Source organism: Saccopteryx bilineata, chromosome 3 (assembly GCF_036850765.1).
Source record: "Saccopteryx bilineata isolate mSacBil1 chromosome 3, mSacBil1_pri_phased_curated, whole genome shotgun sequence".
Classification (NCBI taxonomy): Eukaryota; Metazoa; Chordata; class Mammalia; order Chiroptera; family Emballonuridae; genus Saccopteryx; species Saccopteryx bilineata.
Window position 1 is genome coordinate 90,530,649 of NC_089492.1, and position 17,940 is coordinate 90,548,588.

A 17,940-nucleotide genomic window follows, 5' to 3' on the forward strand; every position below is an offset into this window, starting at 1 on the left:
AGGATATACTACCGTTTCATTTCCTGCCTTTCTATGTCTTAATTTTGACAAATGTGTGGATTAATATGTCAGGAATGCTTTTCTACAGTAGTACATATCTATATTCATATCTGGATTATCTGCTTTTTATTAATCTGTCATAAAACCAACTTTCAGTTTTTCAGTTTTCTGCCATTGTAAACTATGCCATGAATTCCCTCGTAGTCCTTGTATATGTTCATACTTCTTTCCTCAGGGTAAATTCTGATGCTAATTTGTTCTTTTCTTTCCTTTTTTTCCTTTTTTTTGTCCACCCTCACCCCCTTTATCCTCCTTTCCCTTTTCCTTCTTCTTTGATAACTTGACATGTTAGGAAAAAAAATTTAAATATTGCATTATTATGCGCCATTTGCTGTTTATAAATGGAAGAAAAGTGAAGGGGATTAACTTAGTGAGTGCTGTGTTTCTAGAATTTAACATGGGTGACCTTTCATGGAACAAGCAGTATTTGAGGAGGATACTAAATAGTCCTCATTTTACAGCTGATGACTTGTGACCCAGGGAAGTTATATTGTAAAACTTGACCAGTCCGTCATGTGGCTGGTGGGAATTGAAGCTAGGAATCATGTAGGCGTGCCTCTTTTTTTCTTTCTGTTGACTTAAAGTCTGTGGGAAGATTTATGTCAAAAAGTACATTTCCTCATCATGTTAATGTGCTTGTGAGCTCTAACAAAGTTTTTTCAAACTGGTGTATAATTTATATATAACAAAATGCACAGATCTTAAGTGTAAGTTTGATGTGTTTTGAACATTATGCATTCTTTTTTTCTGACAGAGACAGAGAGAGTCAGAGAGAGAGACAGATAAGGACAGACAGGAAGGGAGAGAGATGAGAAGTATCAATTCTTTGTTGTGACACCTTAGTTGTTCATTGATTGTTTTCTCATATGTGCCTTGACCAGGGGGCTACAGCAGACTGAGTAACCCCTTGCTCGAGCCAGTGACCCTGGGTCCAAGCTGGTGAGCTTTGCTCAAACCAGATGAGCCCACGCTCAAGCTGGCGACCTCGGGGTCTCGAACCTGGGTCCTCCACATCCAAGTCCCACCCTGTATTCACTGTGCCCACTGCTTTGTCAGGCGAACATTGCGTATTCTTATATAACCACTTCACAGATCCGGAACACTTCCATCCGCACAGGAAGGTCTTGGTGCCCTTTCTGGTCAGCTGAAGCACCACCTTTCCCCCACAGCGGCAGCTCCTTTGTGATTTGTCACCACAGTTCAACTCCGCTTTTTCTGAATGTCATATAAGTAGAATCATACACTCTGTATTATCTTATATTCGTGTTCTTTGTGTGGCTTTCTCCTTGGGGTTTTCTTTGGGGGAAGGATGGGGGTAGTGTTGATGTGTGTGGAGCAGGCCTCCAACCAAACCGAAGTGTTAAGAACAAGTGGTGGCTGAGCATTACCTGAAAACAAGAGGGGTTAGAAAGGATATGTATTATACAAATTCTGTCTCTGTAAAATAGGTATTGTCTCCATTCCACTGCTGAAGTGTGTGAGGTTCAGCAAGGTGAACTGATAGTGGCTGAGCTTCACAGCTAACAAGTGGTAAAATTCTCCAGGCTCAAATTCTGTGTGTGCTTTTTCTATATGCTAAGGTTTTTTGTTCTTTTGTTTTCCTGAAGAAGTGTTCAATTGCCTTTCTCGCCCTGACAACCAAGGTTTGGGGAAGCGAAGGGTCAGGGTTATCAGACCAGGAAACAGGGCACGTTCTTTGGAGAGTTTGCAGTGGAGCAGGGTGTTAGCCAAGCTGGGGAGGCAGGGAATGGCTGCATTACTGGCTGGAGTCCTCCTGGACAACAGGTTCTTTTCTTTCTTTCTCTTTCTTTTTCTTTCTTTCTTTCTTTCTTTCTTTCTTTCTTTCTTTCTTTCTTTCTTTCTTTCTTTCTTTCGACAGAGAGAGGGACAGATAGGGACAGGCAAACAGGAAGAGAGAAATGAGAAGCATCAATTCTTCGTTGCGGCATCTTAATTCATTGATTGCTTTCTCATATGTGCCTTGACCGAGGTGCTACAGCAGAACAAGTGACCCCTTGCTCAAGCCAGCAACGTTAGGCTCAAGCTGGTGAGCTTTGCTCAAACCAGATGAGCCCACACTCAAGCCAGCGACCTCTGGGTTTCGACCTGGGCCCTCCACGTCCCAGTCCGACGCTCTATCCACTGTTTCACCACTTGGTCAAGCCCTCCTGGACAGTTTTGTAACTGGACCTATGGCAACCCAATTCCTTCCTGCTTCGAAGACCTCAGGCCAACACCTTGTGCTTTCAGCCAAGATTTCAGTGAGATTTGGCCAGGGACTTCAAGGTTTGTGTTGGTGAAGAGGGCTGTTACAGTGCTTTTCTCTTTGTGGGGGCTCTTCAGCATTTATACTAGAATTGCTTTTCCACGCAAAAAAAGTCACCTCCTGTCAGGGGCTAGCGATAGTTCCCCACCATCATTCTCTGCTCACTGTATCCCCAAGCATGGCTCGTGGATGTGAGGAATAGGCTTAGGATAGAGAATGAAACAAAAGTTCTGCTTCATTTTTCAAAATGAATGAAGGTGCAGGTTAGGGATTTAGAAGTCATTACAGTCATTACCAGGAATCAGGTGACATTGGTTAGGTAGGATGTGAGGCACTACAGGGCTGTTTATACTGAGAACAAAGAAATTCCTTTTAACAGACTCAAAAAATATACTTAGATGATTTTATGATATACCAAGTGAATTCCAAAAGAACTAAATATATGCTAAATATTTTTCATCTCATAGAAAGATTAGGAATAGAAGTAGATGCTTAGTAAATTTCCTAAACTTTGAAACAAGAAAAGAAAGCTTAAAGGAATTTTTATGACTTCATTAAAAAAATATGTGACAAAAATATTTGTAACAAATAGATAAAACTCTAATAATATCTTTGTTATATAAAGAGTTAACATCTGCTGCAGGAATGAGATGGGACAGAATAAAGGACTCAGAAACAGACTCAAGTAAGTGTGAGAATTTAGTATATGATAAAGATGGCATTTAAATCTGTGGGATAAAATTAGAGTATTCAATATGTATTGAAATAGTTGGCCAAGCATTTGGGACCAAAAACTGTGGCATTTTTAAATCAAAATAAAAGCAAATGGATAAAATATTTAAATTGAAATGCCTTGGTAACCAGGATGGTGTTGTAGGTGAGAGCATGGATTCTGGGCTTGGACAGCGTGAGGTCGCCTGCCTCTGCCAATCACTAGCTGAAAGATCTGGAGCGAGTTACCTCAACCACTTCCTTTTCTCGTTTCATAAAATGGGGGTGGATAGTACCTACCTCACAGGACTGTGGTGAGGATTACTCGGGATTATATATGTAAAGGACATGGTATGTGCCTGGCGCATGTTAAGTGCTAGAGCTGCTGTCATCATCATTGTCATTATCGTCGTTATTAATGAGAAAGTAAAACCGTGAAAGCACTAAAAGAAAATATGGTAAATATATATATTTTTTTTTTCTTTCATTTTTCTGAAGCTGGAAACAGGGAGAGACAGCCAGACAGACTCCCGCATGCGCCCGACCGGGATCCACCCGGCACGCCCACCAGGGGCGACGCTCTGGCCACCAGGGGGCGATGCTCTGCCCATCCTGGGCGTCGCCATGTTGCGACCAGAGCCACTCTAGCGCCTGGGGCAGAGGCCACAGAGCCATCCCCAGCGCCTGGGCCATCTTTGCTCCAACGGAGCCTTGGCTGCGGGAGGGGAAGAGAGAGACAGAGAGGGAAAGCGCGGTGGAGGGGTGGAGAAGCAAATGGGCGCTTCTCCTGTGTGCCCTGGCCGGAATCGAACCCGGGTCCTCCGCACGCTAGGCCGACGCTCTACCGCTGAGCCAACCGGCCAGGGCCGGTAAATATTTTTTATGAACTTGGGGGTGGAGAAAACTTTTTTTTTTTTTTTTTTAGCAAGGGGGAATTGACAGGAACAAACAGGAAGGTCGAGAGACGAGAAATATCAATTCTTTACTGCGATTCTTTATTTGTTCATTGATTGCTTTCTCATATGTGCCTTGACCAAGGCCTTGCTCAAGCCAGTGACCTTGGACTCAGTCCAGCGACATTGGGCTTCAAGCCAGCAATATTTGGGCTTAAGCCAGCAACCATGTGGTCATGTCTGTGATCCCACGCTCAAGCTGGTGACTCCGTGCTCAAGCAGGTGAGCCTGTGCTCAAGCTGGCAACCTCAGGGTTTTGAACCTGGGTCCTCTGCATTCAAAGCCAATGCTCTATCCACTGTACCACTACCTGGTCAGACAGAGAGAACATTTTTAATCATGACACATGTCTTATCATCATCTTCATCAAAGGTCAGGAGTCAAATATCCCTGGTGTTCATGCTATATGACCTTGAAGAAGTTCATTTACTTCTCATGCCTCAGTGTTTTGCAAAGTGGGGGGTAGTAAAGTACTTATTTCTTAGGGTTACTGTGAGAACTAAGTGAAATCAGGTTCACATAGCGAGCAGTCCGAGCAGGTAGTAGGGATTATTGAGGGCAGATCCCATGTCGTGGATTCTGTTGTTTTAGGTCTATTTTGAACCATGAGTAACTGTAAGGGCACATAGAGAGTGGGCCAACAGTGAGGATTTTGCTGTCCACTTCTGACAGAGGGAGGTAATGGAGGGTCAGTGATAATCATGAGACTTCATAGATTTATATTGCTTTACAGTTTTCAAAGCTCTTTGTGTGAATGTTGACTCCTGATACAACTGTTCTGTGATTTAGTAGACAGAAAATCTTCCTCATTACTGCTGTTACCAACTTTCTAGCCCCTCCCCCATATTTATAGTGGACTTGAGCAACTTGCTGTATCTTCCTCTCTGCTCTAGACCTACCTGCCCTTCAGTACTTGCTGTTCAGGGAGATGGAACGCCACTGCGTTGAACTGCAAGTTCTTTGTCCTTATCTCATTCTATGGGCAAGCCAGCCAAGTGGCCGTATCTCGGATCCTCTTTCCCCAAGAACTGTTTTATCTCTAAATTCTTAAACTTTAATATTCTACCCTTTAGCCAGTTATTACACTCCTAGTAAGTTATAGTTTTAATTATTACTGGTATGTTCAATTATACCAATTTACCAATTTTTATCCAGTTTACAGTGGAAAAAAGCTCTTATCTGTTTGAATTTTTTTTTCACTTCTGATGATGCAAAGGATTGTAATGCTGTTAAACTCTGTGGACTGCCCAAGGGCAGTTCTCCTCCTTGGTGATTCATTTATCAAAGAAGTTGCACTGCGGCACCCTTTGCTCCTTTTAAGTTACAAACATCTATTTTCTAAAGAAGGGTAAATATTTATTAAAAGTTACTGCTTCTGTAGTTAGTCTAGATAACTAGAATGTGATTTTTCTCACTAGTTAGTGGGAGGAAAATGAGGTTAATCAGTTAATTATTAAATTACTCTAATGGTTTTTTAAAAATAATTCTGTTATCACTCTCAAACCATTCTTTAAGATTACATATTTGCTTCATTTGTTAATATATTTTAATAACTCTATTTCCCCCTTCAGTTTGGGCTTTCTTATTGGCAGGAAACAACTTTTTAATTAACTTTTGTTAAAATATAGTACACATATAGAAAAGTATATAGATCATTAGTAAACATAAGAGTTTTCACAGAGTCAACACACCTGTGTAACCAGCCCCCAGAGCACAAGTCAGATACCAGGGTTTCCAAGCCCCCACCATACCCTCCCCATCAGCCCACACATGCCAAGGAGTTAAAGTAAAATCTAATGACTATTCATGTTGCCATTATTTTTCCGTCTTTGCCAATCTTTGAAGGTATTTATCCTTGCCTTTTTTCTATTTAAAATGAAATTTTTCTCTGACTGGTTGGCTCAGTGGTAGAGCATAAGCCCAGTGTGTGGATGTCCTGGGTTCGACTATTGGTCAGAGCACACAGGAGAAGTGACCATTTGTTTCTCCATTCCTCCTCTTTCTCTCTCTCTCTCTCTCTCTCTCTCTCTTCCCCTCCTGCAGCCATGGCATGATTGGAATAAGTTGGCCCTGGGCACTGAAGATGGCTCCATGGTCTTTGGCTCAGGCACTAAGAGGAGCTTGGTTGTTGAGCAATGGAGCAACACTCTGTATGGGCAGAGCATCACCCCCTAGTGGGTGTATCCCAGTTGGGGTGCATGTGAGAGTCTGTCTCTGCCTCCCTTCTTCTCACTGAATTTTTTAAAAACCTTAAAATTTTATTTTATTAAAATAACACATACATACAATTTTATATTAAGTAACAGTAAAACGCTTATAACAAAAAACAGCAATTTCCTACTCTACCTCTTCCAACTTTTCAAGATCCTTCTACCTAAAGGGGAGAAGCCCTTTAGTATTTCTTTTTCCATTTGTATATTTTCATCTTTCTTTCTTTCTTTCTTTCTTTCTTTCTTTCTTTCTTTCTTTCTTTCTTTTTTCTTTCTGTGATAGGAGGCAAGATAGAGAGACAGCCTCCTGCATGCACTCCAACCAGGATCCATCGGCATCCCCTATCTGGAACTGATGCTCGAATCAACCAAGCTATTCTCAGAGCCTGAGGCTGACCCTTGGACCAACTGAGCCACTGGCTGCGGGAGGGGAAGAAGGAGAGAAAGGGAAGAGGGAAGAGAAGAGAAGCAGATGGGCGCTTCTCCTGTGTCCCTGACTGGTACACAGTCTGGTTGAACCTGGGACATCTGCATACCAGCTTGATGCTCTATCCACTGAGCCAACCAACCAGGGACACATTTTCATATTTCTTAATAATAGTTATAGACTGCTGTTTTTATTTACCAAATTTAGGTATTATCAATTGACTTCCTATTATAGCAAATGAAGACTTAACTCTTATACCAGCATTTCTGCTACTTTCTTTTCTTATCCCAATGTATTTAAATTAATTAATTTTTGTTAAATGACTGTTTTCTGTTAATGTTTATACCTACACAAATAATATTTGAAATGGGTATTACAGGACACTATGATTATGCTTTGCTTTTTTTTTTAATGATGTTAATAATTGTCTTGGTTTTCATGTTTTTCTCTCTCTTTTTAAACCTCTTATCTAAAATTGTAATCTCTCCTGCCCTCCTCATTCTGCTTTATCTCTGCATAGTCACTAGCCCCTGTCATTGCCAGATCCCGTGTCATCTCCCATCCTGATCTGTGGACGTGCTCTCCTTGTCTGCTCCTTCCCTGGTTTCTATGGCATCACCGTCTCCCACCTTTTTGAGACTCCTTTTTAGTGTGTGTGTGTGTGTGTGTGTGTGTGTGTGTGAGAGAGAGAGAGAGACAGAGACAGAGACAGAGACAAAGAAAGACAGAGAGAGGGACAGATAAGGATAGACAGGAAGGGGGAGAGATGAGAAGCATCAGTTCTTCATTGCGGCTCCTTAGTTGTTCATTGATTACTTCTCATATGTGCTGTGTCCGGGGGGGCTACAGCAGACTAAGTGACCCCTTGCTCAAACCAGATGAGCCCATGCTCAAGCCGGCGACCTCGGGGTCTTGAACCTGGGTCCTCTACATTCCAATCCGACGCTCCATCCACTGTGCCACCACCTGGTCAGACTCCGTTGTAGTCTTGTCAGTGCACAGGCCCCTGCTCATTTTCCCTCCTTGTAAATGTCTTTCCATTAAAATTCTATCCTCAGTCTGCTTCTTACCCAACATAATCTCTTTAGGCAACATGTACCTTGGCCATGAATGACTTCTCTTATCTATTCCTCCATGTGGAACTTTCTTCTAAGCCAGGGGTCTCAAACTTGCGGCCTGCCGAACAATTTTGTGCGGCCCGCAGACTAATCCACGAAGTTCAAAATATTTTGGATAAAATTAAGTAAGCCTAGGGGCCTACTTGTATTTTTCATTTCTCTAGCATCCTAGCTAGATATTAGCTTAGTTAACAGCAGTTGTGATGCGAACTACAGTTTCTGGTCGTTTTGTGACACTGAGTAAACTGCATGTACGATTGTGCTTGTTGTACTGATTTTTTTTTGTTTTCAACTGCAGTGAGAAAAGTGTTGCGTAACAGTTGCCTTTTGTAGACCTAGTGCGGCCCACCGAACGGCTGTGATCTTGCTCTGCGGCCCACATGCTGAGTTGAGTTTGAGACCCCTGTTCTAAGCTCTAGATCCAGCTATTTAACCTGCCATTAAACCTGCTGTTAGAGAGTATAAGAACAAATTTCTCATTGCTTCCACTCCTGTTTGAGGGCCCACTGTCCTCGGTTGGCGTCTGCATGTGAGTGAGGTAGCAGTGTTTGGTGTCTGCCTACCTACAGTTCCCTTCTCGTACCCTGCCCCCTAACACACGACACTCCATCTCCCTCCCCTTCGGCAGTTCCCTTCACACTCACACACACACACACACACACACACACCACACACACACACACACCACACACACACACACCACACACACACACACACACCACACACACACACACACACACCAGCTTTTCCTCTCAGAGGCCAGCCCTACAGCTCTCCGTTTTTATTGGCAAGAAGGTCAAAAGCTTTCTCCTCCCCACTGGCCCATCATGTAAGCTACACTGAGGGGTTGGGATGGTGGGCCAACTGTGAGATCCCAGAAAAAAAAAGTATCTTTCTCATTTAGTATGTTTCATTTCTACCTGTTAGCAACTGTTTTAATAGACCATCACTTTCAAAATATGTTAATTCTTGAAATGTTTACAGAATGAGCACTTGAAACAGGGGTGCATGGTCACACGCTTTCTTCTATGCTCTTATTTTCAGATTTAAAACTATGAATGCGATTGTAATATGAGTTTCATTATTTTCAGATTTAAAACTACACATGTGGGATTGTAATGTAAATTTATAGGCAGAGATAATGTACCTTGTCCAAATAAGAAAGAAAAAACGCAGTTGAATGCTCTCCTGCCGACTTTTATCACTATGTGTGATTAGGACCGTAAGTCTGAGCTCGCATTCCTGTAAGTGTTCACTATCTAGAGGAGCCTCGTTTCCTCGGCCGTGTCCCATGCCTGCATTGGGATTTGTGAGCAAGGTGACACACCGCTTGCATTTCTATTAGCAACACTATCTGAAAGAAGTGTGTTCATTCAATCTTTCTTTCAGGCACAAGTATTTAATGAGTCAGGGCTGCATGCCAGGCACTATCTTAGACCCTGGTGATATAAGCTGACAATATGTGGTCCTCTCTCAAAAGTCCAGAGTAAGAATAGAGATGTGGACACTGTCTCTCCTGGAACCTTGCTATTCTCCATGTGGTTAGCAGACCATCAGCATTGGCATCACCTTGGGCCTTGTTAGAAATGCAGAATCTCAGTCCAAGATGGATCGACATCTCTGCCCAGGATGCATACCTGAGTATGCAGGGCTGTCGGCCCTTGGGCAAGGTCGGGCTGGTTCTTGAAGTGGATACAGGTGTCTTTGCTTTCCTGTCACACAGCAGTCGATGATTGGGGATGCGCTTTCTATGCCTCTAGGAAGCGGCCTTGAGATACATTGTCTAATATAGATATGACAAGTGTGCCTTGTCATAACAATGTAACCTGCATTGGGCTCATCCCATCTATCTGCATCTAAAGCATTTGGACAAGAATGTGTAAAGACTAATGGAAGCAAGATAGCCAAGAAGTTGCTAAGTGGTGAACGGACCTGGGGTAGGTAGCTGGAAGGACAAGGGATACTTTCTTTTTTTTTTTTTTAATTTTATTTATTCATTTTTAGAGAAGGGAGAGAGAGAGACAGAGAGAGAGAAGGGGGGAGGAGCTGGAAGCATCAACTCCCACATGCGCCCCGACCAGGCAAGCCCAGGGTCCCGAACCGGCGACCCCAGCATCTCCAGGTCGACGCCCTACCCACTGCGCCACCACAGGTCAGGCACAAGGGATACTTTCTGGGTACCTTGCATGCCTAAGGAATATGCATTTGCAGTTTGTCATTCAACAATTAGGAAGAGTCAGGACCTCTTTAAGGAAGGGGGGACTGGGATCTGTGTCTCGCTCTCGGATAGATGGAGTGGGAGATGTTGGTGGACCACGCTGGAAGGAATGGGGCGCACAGTCATGGAGCTCTGGAGAGGAGTCTAGCTGAGGCTGTGCTGACATGTTCAGAGTAGACTTAGTGAAACGTGAAGCTACAGGTGCGGGTCAGGTCCTTCAGAGAGAGCGCTTGGGGCGAGGAGAAGGGGCACACACACTGTGCCTGCGAAAGAAGAGCCCTCAGGGGGCCTGGAAAGGGACACCAGAGGGGGTTCAGCATGCAGCTCTGGAGAGCCGGTCAGCGTGGCTTGACTTTTGTTTTATTTTTTTTATTTTTATTTTTAAATTTTTTTTATTTATTTATTTTAAAGAAGGGGGGAGAGAGGGAGGGGAGGAGCAGGAAGCTTCAACTCCCATATGTGCCTTGACCAGGCAAGCCCAGGGTTTCGAACCGGCGACCTCAGCATTCCAGTTCGACGCTTTATCCACTGCGCCACCACAGGTCAGGCCTTTTGTTCTATTTTTAAAAAATGCAAGGATGATATTCTAACAGGTTTCACAAGGTTGTCATTGTAGTTAATGATGGTGATGGTGGCCTTTTGCTTCTTGTTATTGTTTGATTGTTTCCAGCTTACCAGTTTTTTCTGTGCATTTTGTAAGGTCCTTAAAATCCTGGTGAGGGCCGTGATTGATGGGCTGCCGGATCACAGCGGAGGTGTTGCAACCAGCCTCAGAGGAAAGCTGCAGGAGTTGTTTGGCAGAGTGACTTCCAGAGTGACAAATGACGGAGACATCTGGAGGCTGTACGCCCAGGTATACGGGAACGGGCAGAGTGACAGGCCTGAGGACAATGAAAAGGTAAGTCTTCTTCACTCCTGGCTCTGGGTTGAACGTGTGTGTAGTGGGTCTGCTTCCTTGATGGTTGGAGGAAAAGTTTAATGATATGAAAGATAAGATTAATAGGCTCAAGTTTTCAGTTTTGATTCAGTCTTTAACGTAAGCACCTTGACGGGTGGGCAGGTTAAGACTTGTAAGCATTCGTCTTTCCTCTGTCCATGAATTCTTCTTACATGATTGTCCTCTGTTCCTGCCTGCTCTCTGGCTGCTCCCCTGCCCGCCAGGCTGCGGCCGACAGCTGGCGCCCGTGGTGCGCTCCGCAGCTCACTGCTGAGGCCTAGGGGACACTGGGCGCAAGGACGAGGGCGTCTGTGACTCTGAAATGGAGACCAGGAAAGGGAAAAAGAGAAAGGAACTAGATAAGCATATCAGAGAAGGGCTTTTAAAGTCTGAACATGAAACGAACGCGTGGCAAAGGCTGCCCGGCCCGTCTCACCGATGCTCCCCTTACATGCCAGTTATGTCTTCGGCCTCCTATCTGAGAATTTACAGGAGCCGCCAGAGTTTCCAAGGTTGGAATAACTGCTGTGTTCTTATCAAAACTTCCACAACAAATCAAGTGTCGTCCTGTGTGAGTTCAGAATTAGCCACAGTACCGCTGATCTGAGGGATTCCTAGCCGCTCTCCGCCTCAGTCCTCCGAGCTGGCCTCTCGCTGTGCCTTGTCAGCCAGAGAGCAGACACGCGCGTGCACACGCACACGCACACGCACACACACACACTCCCACTCCTGCTCCCCACCCTTCCTCGGCGTCTTCAGCTATTGCTCCCTTGTCTGTGTGGGGCTCAGGCCACTCTGAATTCTCTGACCTGTGACTTCTCTCTCAAGAAGAAGGTTGTGAAAGAGTTTCAAACATCTGTGAGTTTACACACTTCCCAACAATTCTGTTGTTTCACCAAGCTAACCCCTCATCCTCTTGGCCTCTTAAGCTGATGGCTACAAATGGTAGAGAAATATGTGTCCTTGTAGATTTCCAAATTGGCATTTATATATTTCTGTTTGGAGGGCAGTGTCTCGATCCATAGACATCGTTTGATTTCTTTTCACGGCCTCTCACTGTTGAATGTGCACCTCTACCCTCGGATGAGAACAAGAGCCGTGCTGGCCGCCCAGGTCTGGGTTTCTGGCTGCAGTGAGTTCCGTCTGACTTCCAGGAAGCAGAATTTGAAATGTGAATTCTCCTTGTTATTCTGAATGTTGTTCTTTTTTCTTTCCTCAGGCGTTCCAGTATCTCTCTAAGGCCTACAAATGTGACATACAGTCCAGTTGTTGGGAGAAAGACAGTGCATCCTTTAAGGAAGTGGTTCAGAGAGCCTTAGGACTTGCACACGGTACTTGATGCCACATTTGCATCAATGGCACATTTTCATGTATTTTTACTGATAAGAGCATGTGTTAGTCAAAAGCAAAGTTTCATTACAAATAATTTTAGATTATTTCATTATATTGAAATTTTATTTAATTCAGCAAACATTTATAGACCAACTATTATGTAGCAGCACTTTTGAACAATAGGAAGAAGTATGAAAGAGGCTTAAATACTGTTTGAATGAGTGACAGGTATTAGAAGCTTTAGAGATATGAAATACCTTTACAACTGTATTTAACTTTCACGTCACACAGAGTCTGCTTGTATTGATTATGTAGTGTAAAGGATATCTGTTAACTTTTCTGACCCACACTCTTCCTTTATAGATGAAAATAGTTATTCATAAAATATATAGCTCTTCTGGAATACATAACAATATACAAAGAGCTGTGGCATATATAAAAGAAATTAAAAATATAATCAAATACCTTTGAGAAATATAGTGGATGGTGTTTAAGGGGAGGGTGAATGTTCTATATAAAGTTGCATACCTGTGGGGTAAGTTTATTCCAGATAAAGGCTGCTTTAAATTATTTGCATTGATGAAAAATGTACCAGTTAAATTTAGTGATGTATTTTTAAAAAACTTTTATTTATTGATTTTAGCAAGAAAGAAGGGGAGAAAGAGAGAGAGACAGGAACATCCATCTGTTCCTATATGTGCCCTGACCAGGGATCAAACCCACAGCCTCTGTGCTTCAGGACAATGCTAACCAACCGATCTATCCGGCCAGGGCATAGTGATGTATTTTTATATTCATATTTGATTATGGGTATGTTATGCCCTGGGACTGCAGTTCAAATAAAATGATGAAGCCACAATATTAAGAACTGAATCACAGGGACTATGAACCAGTCAAGTCCTCCGAAATTCTTCTGCAACTAATAGTTACAGGGAATAGGGAGCCAGTGAGGGGCAGCGAGAAGGGCAGAGCTCTAGAATTAGGGAGACCTAAGCCCTGGGATCTGCTTCACCACATACTTGCTGGGTGACTTCTAATAAGTTGCTTAACTTCTCTGAGCCCTAGCTCTCTCACTGGCAAAATGGAGATATACCAGCCAACTGGAGTTAGGAAGAATAAATGAAAACATAAACATACATGGAAAACATAATTTTAAAAATAGAACACTTTAAAAATACCAGTGTCTTACACATGTTTTAATGTTAATCCCTTGTTTCTTACCCTCACCTGGTTTCTTCTGGGCAGAAGGTCTGAGCAGTATGCTAAGGGACTCAAACTAAAAGGAGAAAAATGAAGAACAGGGATAAAGTTTAACTTGCTTTTAAAGAAGTAACAATATTCAAACAAGTTAGAAGTGAGTTCAGTAATTAATAATTCTACTTATGGCCTTGTGATCACTGATAAAGAATATATAATTATCCGAGTTCCTGGGCCACCTACCCCTTGACAGAAGAGGCAGCGGGGATTCAGTGCGGAGAAGCCTGACATGACTGCGAGGGACCAGGGCGAGGGCAGTCTGGGTGGCTGGACGTGAGGTGGCTTGTGCTGGTCTCGCGGTGGGTGGGCCGATGGAGTTCAGGCCTCATGCCTCTGGCCTTGTGTTTGGGGAAACCCAAGCTATGTTAGGGGAAACCCATGCTAAGCTGTGTTATGTACATAATTATAGCAGTGTGTGATTTGCTTTGAAGAATTTACCTACCTCACCCGGCCAACCCTGAACATTTCTGTGAACAGCTGGCCATGTAACAAAGCCAAGAGATTTTCTGTAATCACTAAGTGGCGGTGTCAAGCCTGTCAGGGGAGAATGAGCTGAATTTCTCTGTTGTTCTCCCCTCATTTTTATCTTTCTCCCCAACTTTGTTCTCCACTTTACCCAATTCTGAAAAGAAAATAAACCTTAAAAATATCTCTTCATCATTATTCCCTATTGGATTGCCATTGTTAAGAGTAGCCCTGTGCTTCAGAAAGCTTGATAAGATACTGCAATCTCTACATAGTGTCAGAGACCTTTCGTGACAATGTTGTCATTGTGCACCATCTGTACTGTCTGCAGGGTATTCACTTACAGTCTCAGCTCTTCTGTTTTCTGGGAAAGGGCTGGCAGAAGTTTGGTCCTTCTTTGTCATCCGGGAACTTTAAAAATAATAGTTTTGCATTTTAACTACAATATGCCCAGAGGAAACACTGCCCTTCTCAATTTGAAACAGTGATTTGAAATAGCAGCTTCTTTCTCTCTCTCTAAATCCCTATCTGTCTGGCTTTCTATCTATTTTGTCTGTTTCTCATTTTTATCTTAAATGCCTTTCGAAAATGGGATTGAGGAAGAGGACAACTAGAGTGTATGTTTGTCTTTTTGCTCTATTTTTGTTTTTCTCAGAATGAAAATAAAGGATTGAGAAAAGAATCATAGCTGTTTCTGATGTAAGTTAGGTATCCATCAGCTCAAACACCTCAGCCATGGTAGTTATAATGTTCCTCTGCTCAGGGACACAAGACATCATAACCCTCGCTGTCTCTGGGTTAACCTCTTTGAAAGTGAGTCTACCACTGCCCATAACCATGCGTCCTTTCCGCTCTTTGCTGAGAAATGTCAAAGTCTAATTATCATTTTGAAATAGGAGTGTCAAACCTAGTTCTTACCAGCCATGGAAGACATTATTAATTAATGACACATTATTAATCAATGATGAAACTATTTTGCCAGGCACAGGTAACCTCCACCAATTGATTAGAATTTGCTTGCAAAAAGAAATCTATTTCCATTTTCTATCCTTGATCTAAGATCTAGGGTACTAAGTAGACTTTAATTGTAGTTTTAAATGTGGTGTGGATATTGTTTTATTTGTAGTGAGCATCATTCAGAGGAACAAAAAACAAGAACAGATCAGTGGAGAAGTACCAAACATTGTATTTTTGCAAAGTTTTTTGCTTGTTCTCATCTAGTTGGGTCTTCTGCCAGGGAGGCTCATTCCAAGCTTTAGGGACACAGGCTCCCCAGAAAGCTGGAGGCAGAGTCACCAGGGATGAGCACTCCATTCTCCCCCACTTCCTGCCATGCCAAGCATGGCTCAGCGACCCCAGAGCCCGGCTGTGGTCGCGTCCTAAGTGCAGGCACAGAGGTTGTTATCAGCTCTCCCAGACGGTGCTGTAAACCCTGAGTATGAAATTGCAGTAAGAACTGAGTGTAAATATCTGACATGTCACCTCCTTGGGCTGTTGTCGTCAGCAGTGAGAGTCCCCGTGAGGCCCCCATAGCAGGGACACCGCACTAGGATGTGCTGCGTCTGTTCTTGCCTCTGTGGCCACTTTGTGTTTATTCTGTTTCTTCCTAATTTCATAGTTGTTTGTGTGTGTGTATGTTTGGGGGGGGTCTCTCCCCAACAATCTGTAACTCATCAAAATTCACCTATTTTCCTCAAAATTCTCTTTTTACCAATAAGTTATCCTTAATGAATAATAAAGGGGAGAATTATACACATGATTATATTTTTCCAAATTAAAAACTTTCCCTGGAGAAGTATTTCTAAAGTCCCTTACTCTGAAATCTGAAATAACTGGGTTATTTTTCCCCGTGAGTTGCCCTCACAGTTTCATGGGCTTCTCCGTCTCTCCGCAGTGGCAATGAGATGCAGCGAGCACAGGGCCCGCCCCCAGGAGGCCGTGCAGGCGCTTTCTTCAGCTCGGCTCAATCTGCGGGGCTTGTTGTCCAAAGCGAAGGTGAGTGTGCAGCAAGAATTCATCAGAAAAAGGTCTGTCGTGTCAGCCAACTGCTCTTACATCGTCTTTGACACCGAGGATAATTTTAGACCTAGGTTGTATTTTAGATATTAGCCCCAGGGTGATTTTATTGGCCCAATGGCTAGACCACCCTAACATGGGTAACTTAGGGCTCTTAGAAATCAATACTGACAGTCCAGCCCTTAATGCTTCCTCTACATTTATGCAGTGCTCTTCTGTTTATTACCACTTCTCCCAAAGTGTGGCATATATATGCCACTGGTAGCTTTTGGGTAAACTATGATCTCAATATATACTTATTTCAGTGCATATTAGAACTATAAATAGCACACCAGACTTACAATTTCATGAATATCATTGCTTATTTTTCATTACAGTGATACTGAAATGTGTCCTTTAAAAAGGACTTTTATTATATGAACATTGATTTAAAGAAAAAAAATAGTCCATTGGTCGTCTGTGGATTTGACAGAAGTTGTTAAGGTGGCTCAGGTTGGACAATGAATACATGTACCCTCAGTTCACAGCCCGCCCGTGGGCCAGGGCCGCTGGGGCGCCTGCCGGTCACCAGGGCCTTTGTGAGGCCCGGGCTCCTGGGCTCGGCAAGCGGCTCCTGGAGTGGCAGCTGCCGCCGGAGCTGCAGTATCCCTCTCAGGGTGCTGCCTGTTACCGGAGGAGGGCTCTTCTGTTTGTGTTTTAGTTAGCTGGGTTTTATTTGTTTGTTATTGCCTTTACTAAGTCTTGATCATCTTTGTGGCCTCTGAGTCCTAAGCTGTAATTGATTTTCAAGTAATTAGCATAAAGGGTCTGATTTATTTAAGCCTGAGTATAAAATATGGTTGTTGTTTTGTTTTGTTTTGTTTTTTTGCTTGTATGCACAGTGAATAAGTTTGTTTTGTTTGGATAAATACTAACCCTATTCATGCAAAAAACCGTCCTGCGACATTGAACTGAATAGTCAATATTCACAGCAGCCATTTTGAAGGGCAGAGCTCACTAGAATTCACAAGTTCACGCCTGTCCCGTCCCTCCCGTAATTGTTGCAGCCTGTGCATTTCCAGCGTGGTGAGGAGGACAAGCATTGCCATTGCTACTGTAATGCTGTGGCATTATTATACAAGGAACTTTAACTCTGCTCTCTGTTTTTATGTTATTTTAAAGAGATTTTTATTATTTTGATAGTTCTGCCTTGTTCTTTATGTTGCAGCAACTTTTCACGGACGTGGCAAGTGGAGAAATCTCCAGGGAGTTAGCTGACGACGTAGCAGCTATGGACGCCTTAGTTACGGAGCTCCAAGAGCTCAGCAACCAGCTTCGCAATCAGTATTGATTTTCCTGGGGACGGTTTCTGGAAAAGGTGCTTCCCCTTCTGTAATTCCTCTAATACTTGTGTATCTGAAACATAAGATATGATTTCTAAAATAAATTTTTTTTATGGCTAGCATTCTTGTTTTTGTGATATTTTCCAAATGTTTGAATTTCCTGGAGTACATTAAATGAAAAGTCCCCTATTTCTTTATCTTAGTTACATTGAATTCAGTATTGTTTTATTCTTGAGGTATTACAGAAAAAGAAAGAGAGAAAATGTAGTTTTCTTTTTTAGCATAAAATTTATTCTCTATCAGCCTAAAATGAATTAGCTCATTCTTTGGAAAAACATGGTCTAAACAGGAAAAAATCACATACTACAAGTTTGTGGACTCATTAGGTTGTCTGTTTTATTATCCAAAAGTGATAGAAGAGGAGAGTTAGTGATGAAAACTTGACACTTTTGAGATTTTGTATATGTGTCAGAAGGATACAGGTTTGGCTAAATTCGAAATATGGGCATGGTTTAACTTCTAAATCAAGAAAATGCAAGAAAAACAATGATGGCTCAAATTTTGATTCAGCCATTCACACCAGTAACCAGTCTGACCCTCACTGTATATACCCCAGCCCTGAGGATGGTTGTTTAATAAGGTTATTGT

The 17,940-nt window shown here is 42.8% G+C and overlaps 1 protein-coding gene across 2 annotated transcripts in view; it reads left to right on the forward strand.

Annotated features, from left to right (window-relative positions):
- Positions 1-17,414, forward strand: part of TTC27 (tetratricopeptide repeat domain 27) — a 161,871-nt gene extending 144,457 nt beyond the window's left edge. For both annotated transcript variants that reach the window (XM_066266883.1, XM_066266884.1), the window contains 4 exons: positions 10,664-10,861; positions 12,120-12,231; positions 15,849-15,949; positions 17,178-17,414. In XM_066266883.1, coding sequence (XP_066122980.1) covers positions 10,664-10,861; positions 12,120-12,231; positions 15,849-15,949; positions 17,178-17,300 — 534 coding nt within the window. In that variant the 3' untranslated portion in view covers positions 17,301-17,414. The remainder of the gene's footprint in view (positions 1-10,663; positions 10,862-12,119; positions 12,232-15,848; positions 15,950-17,177) is intronic.
- The last annotated feature ends 526 nt before the right edge of the window (positions 17,415-17,940 follow it).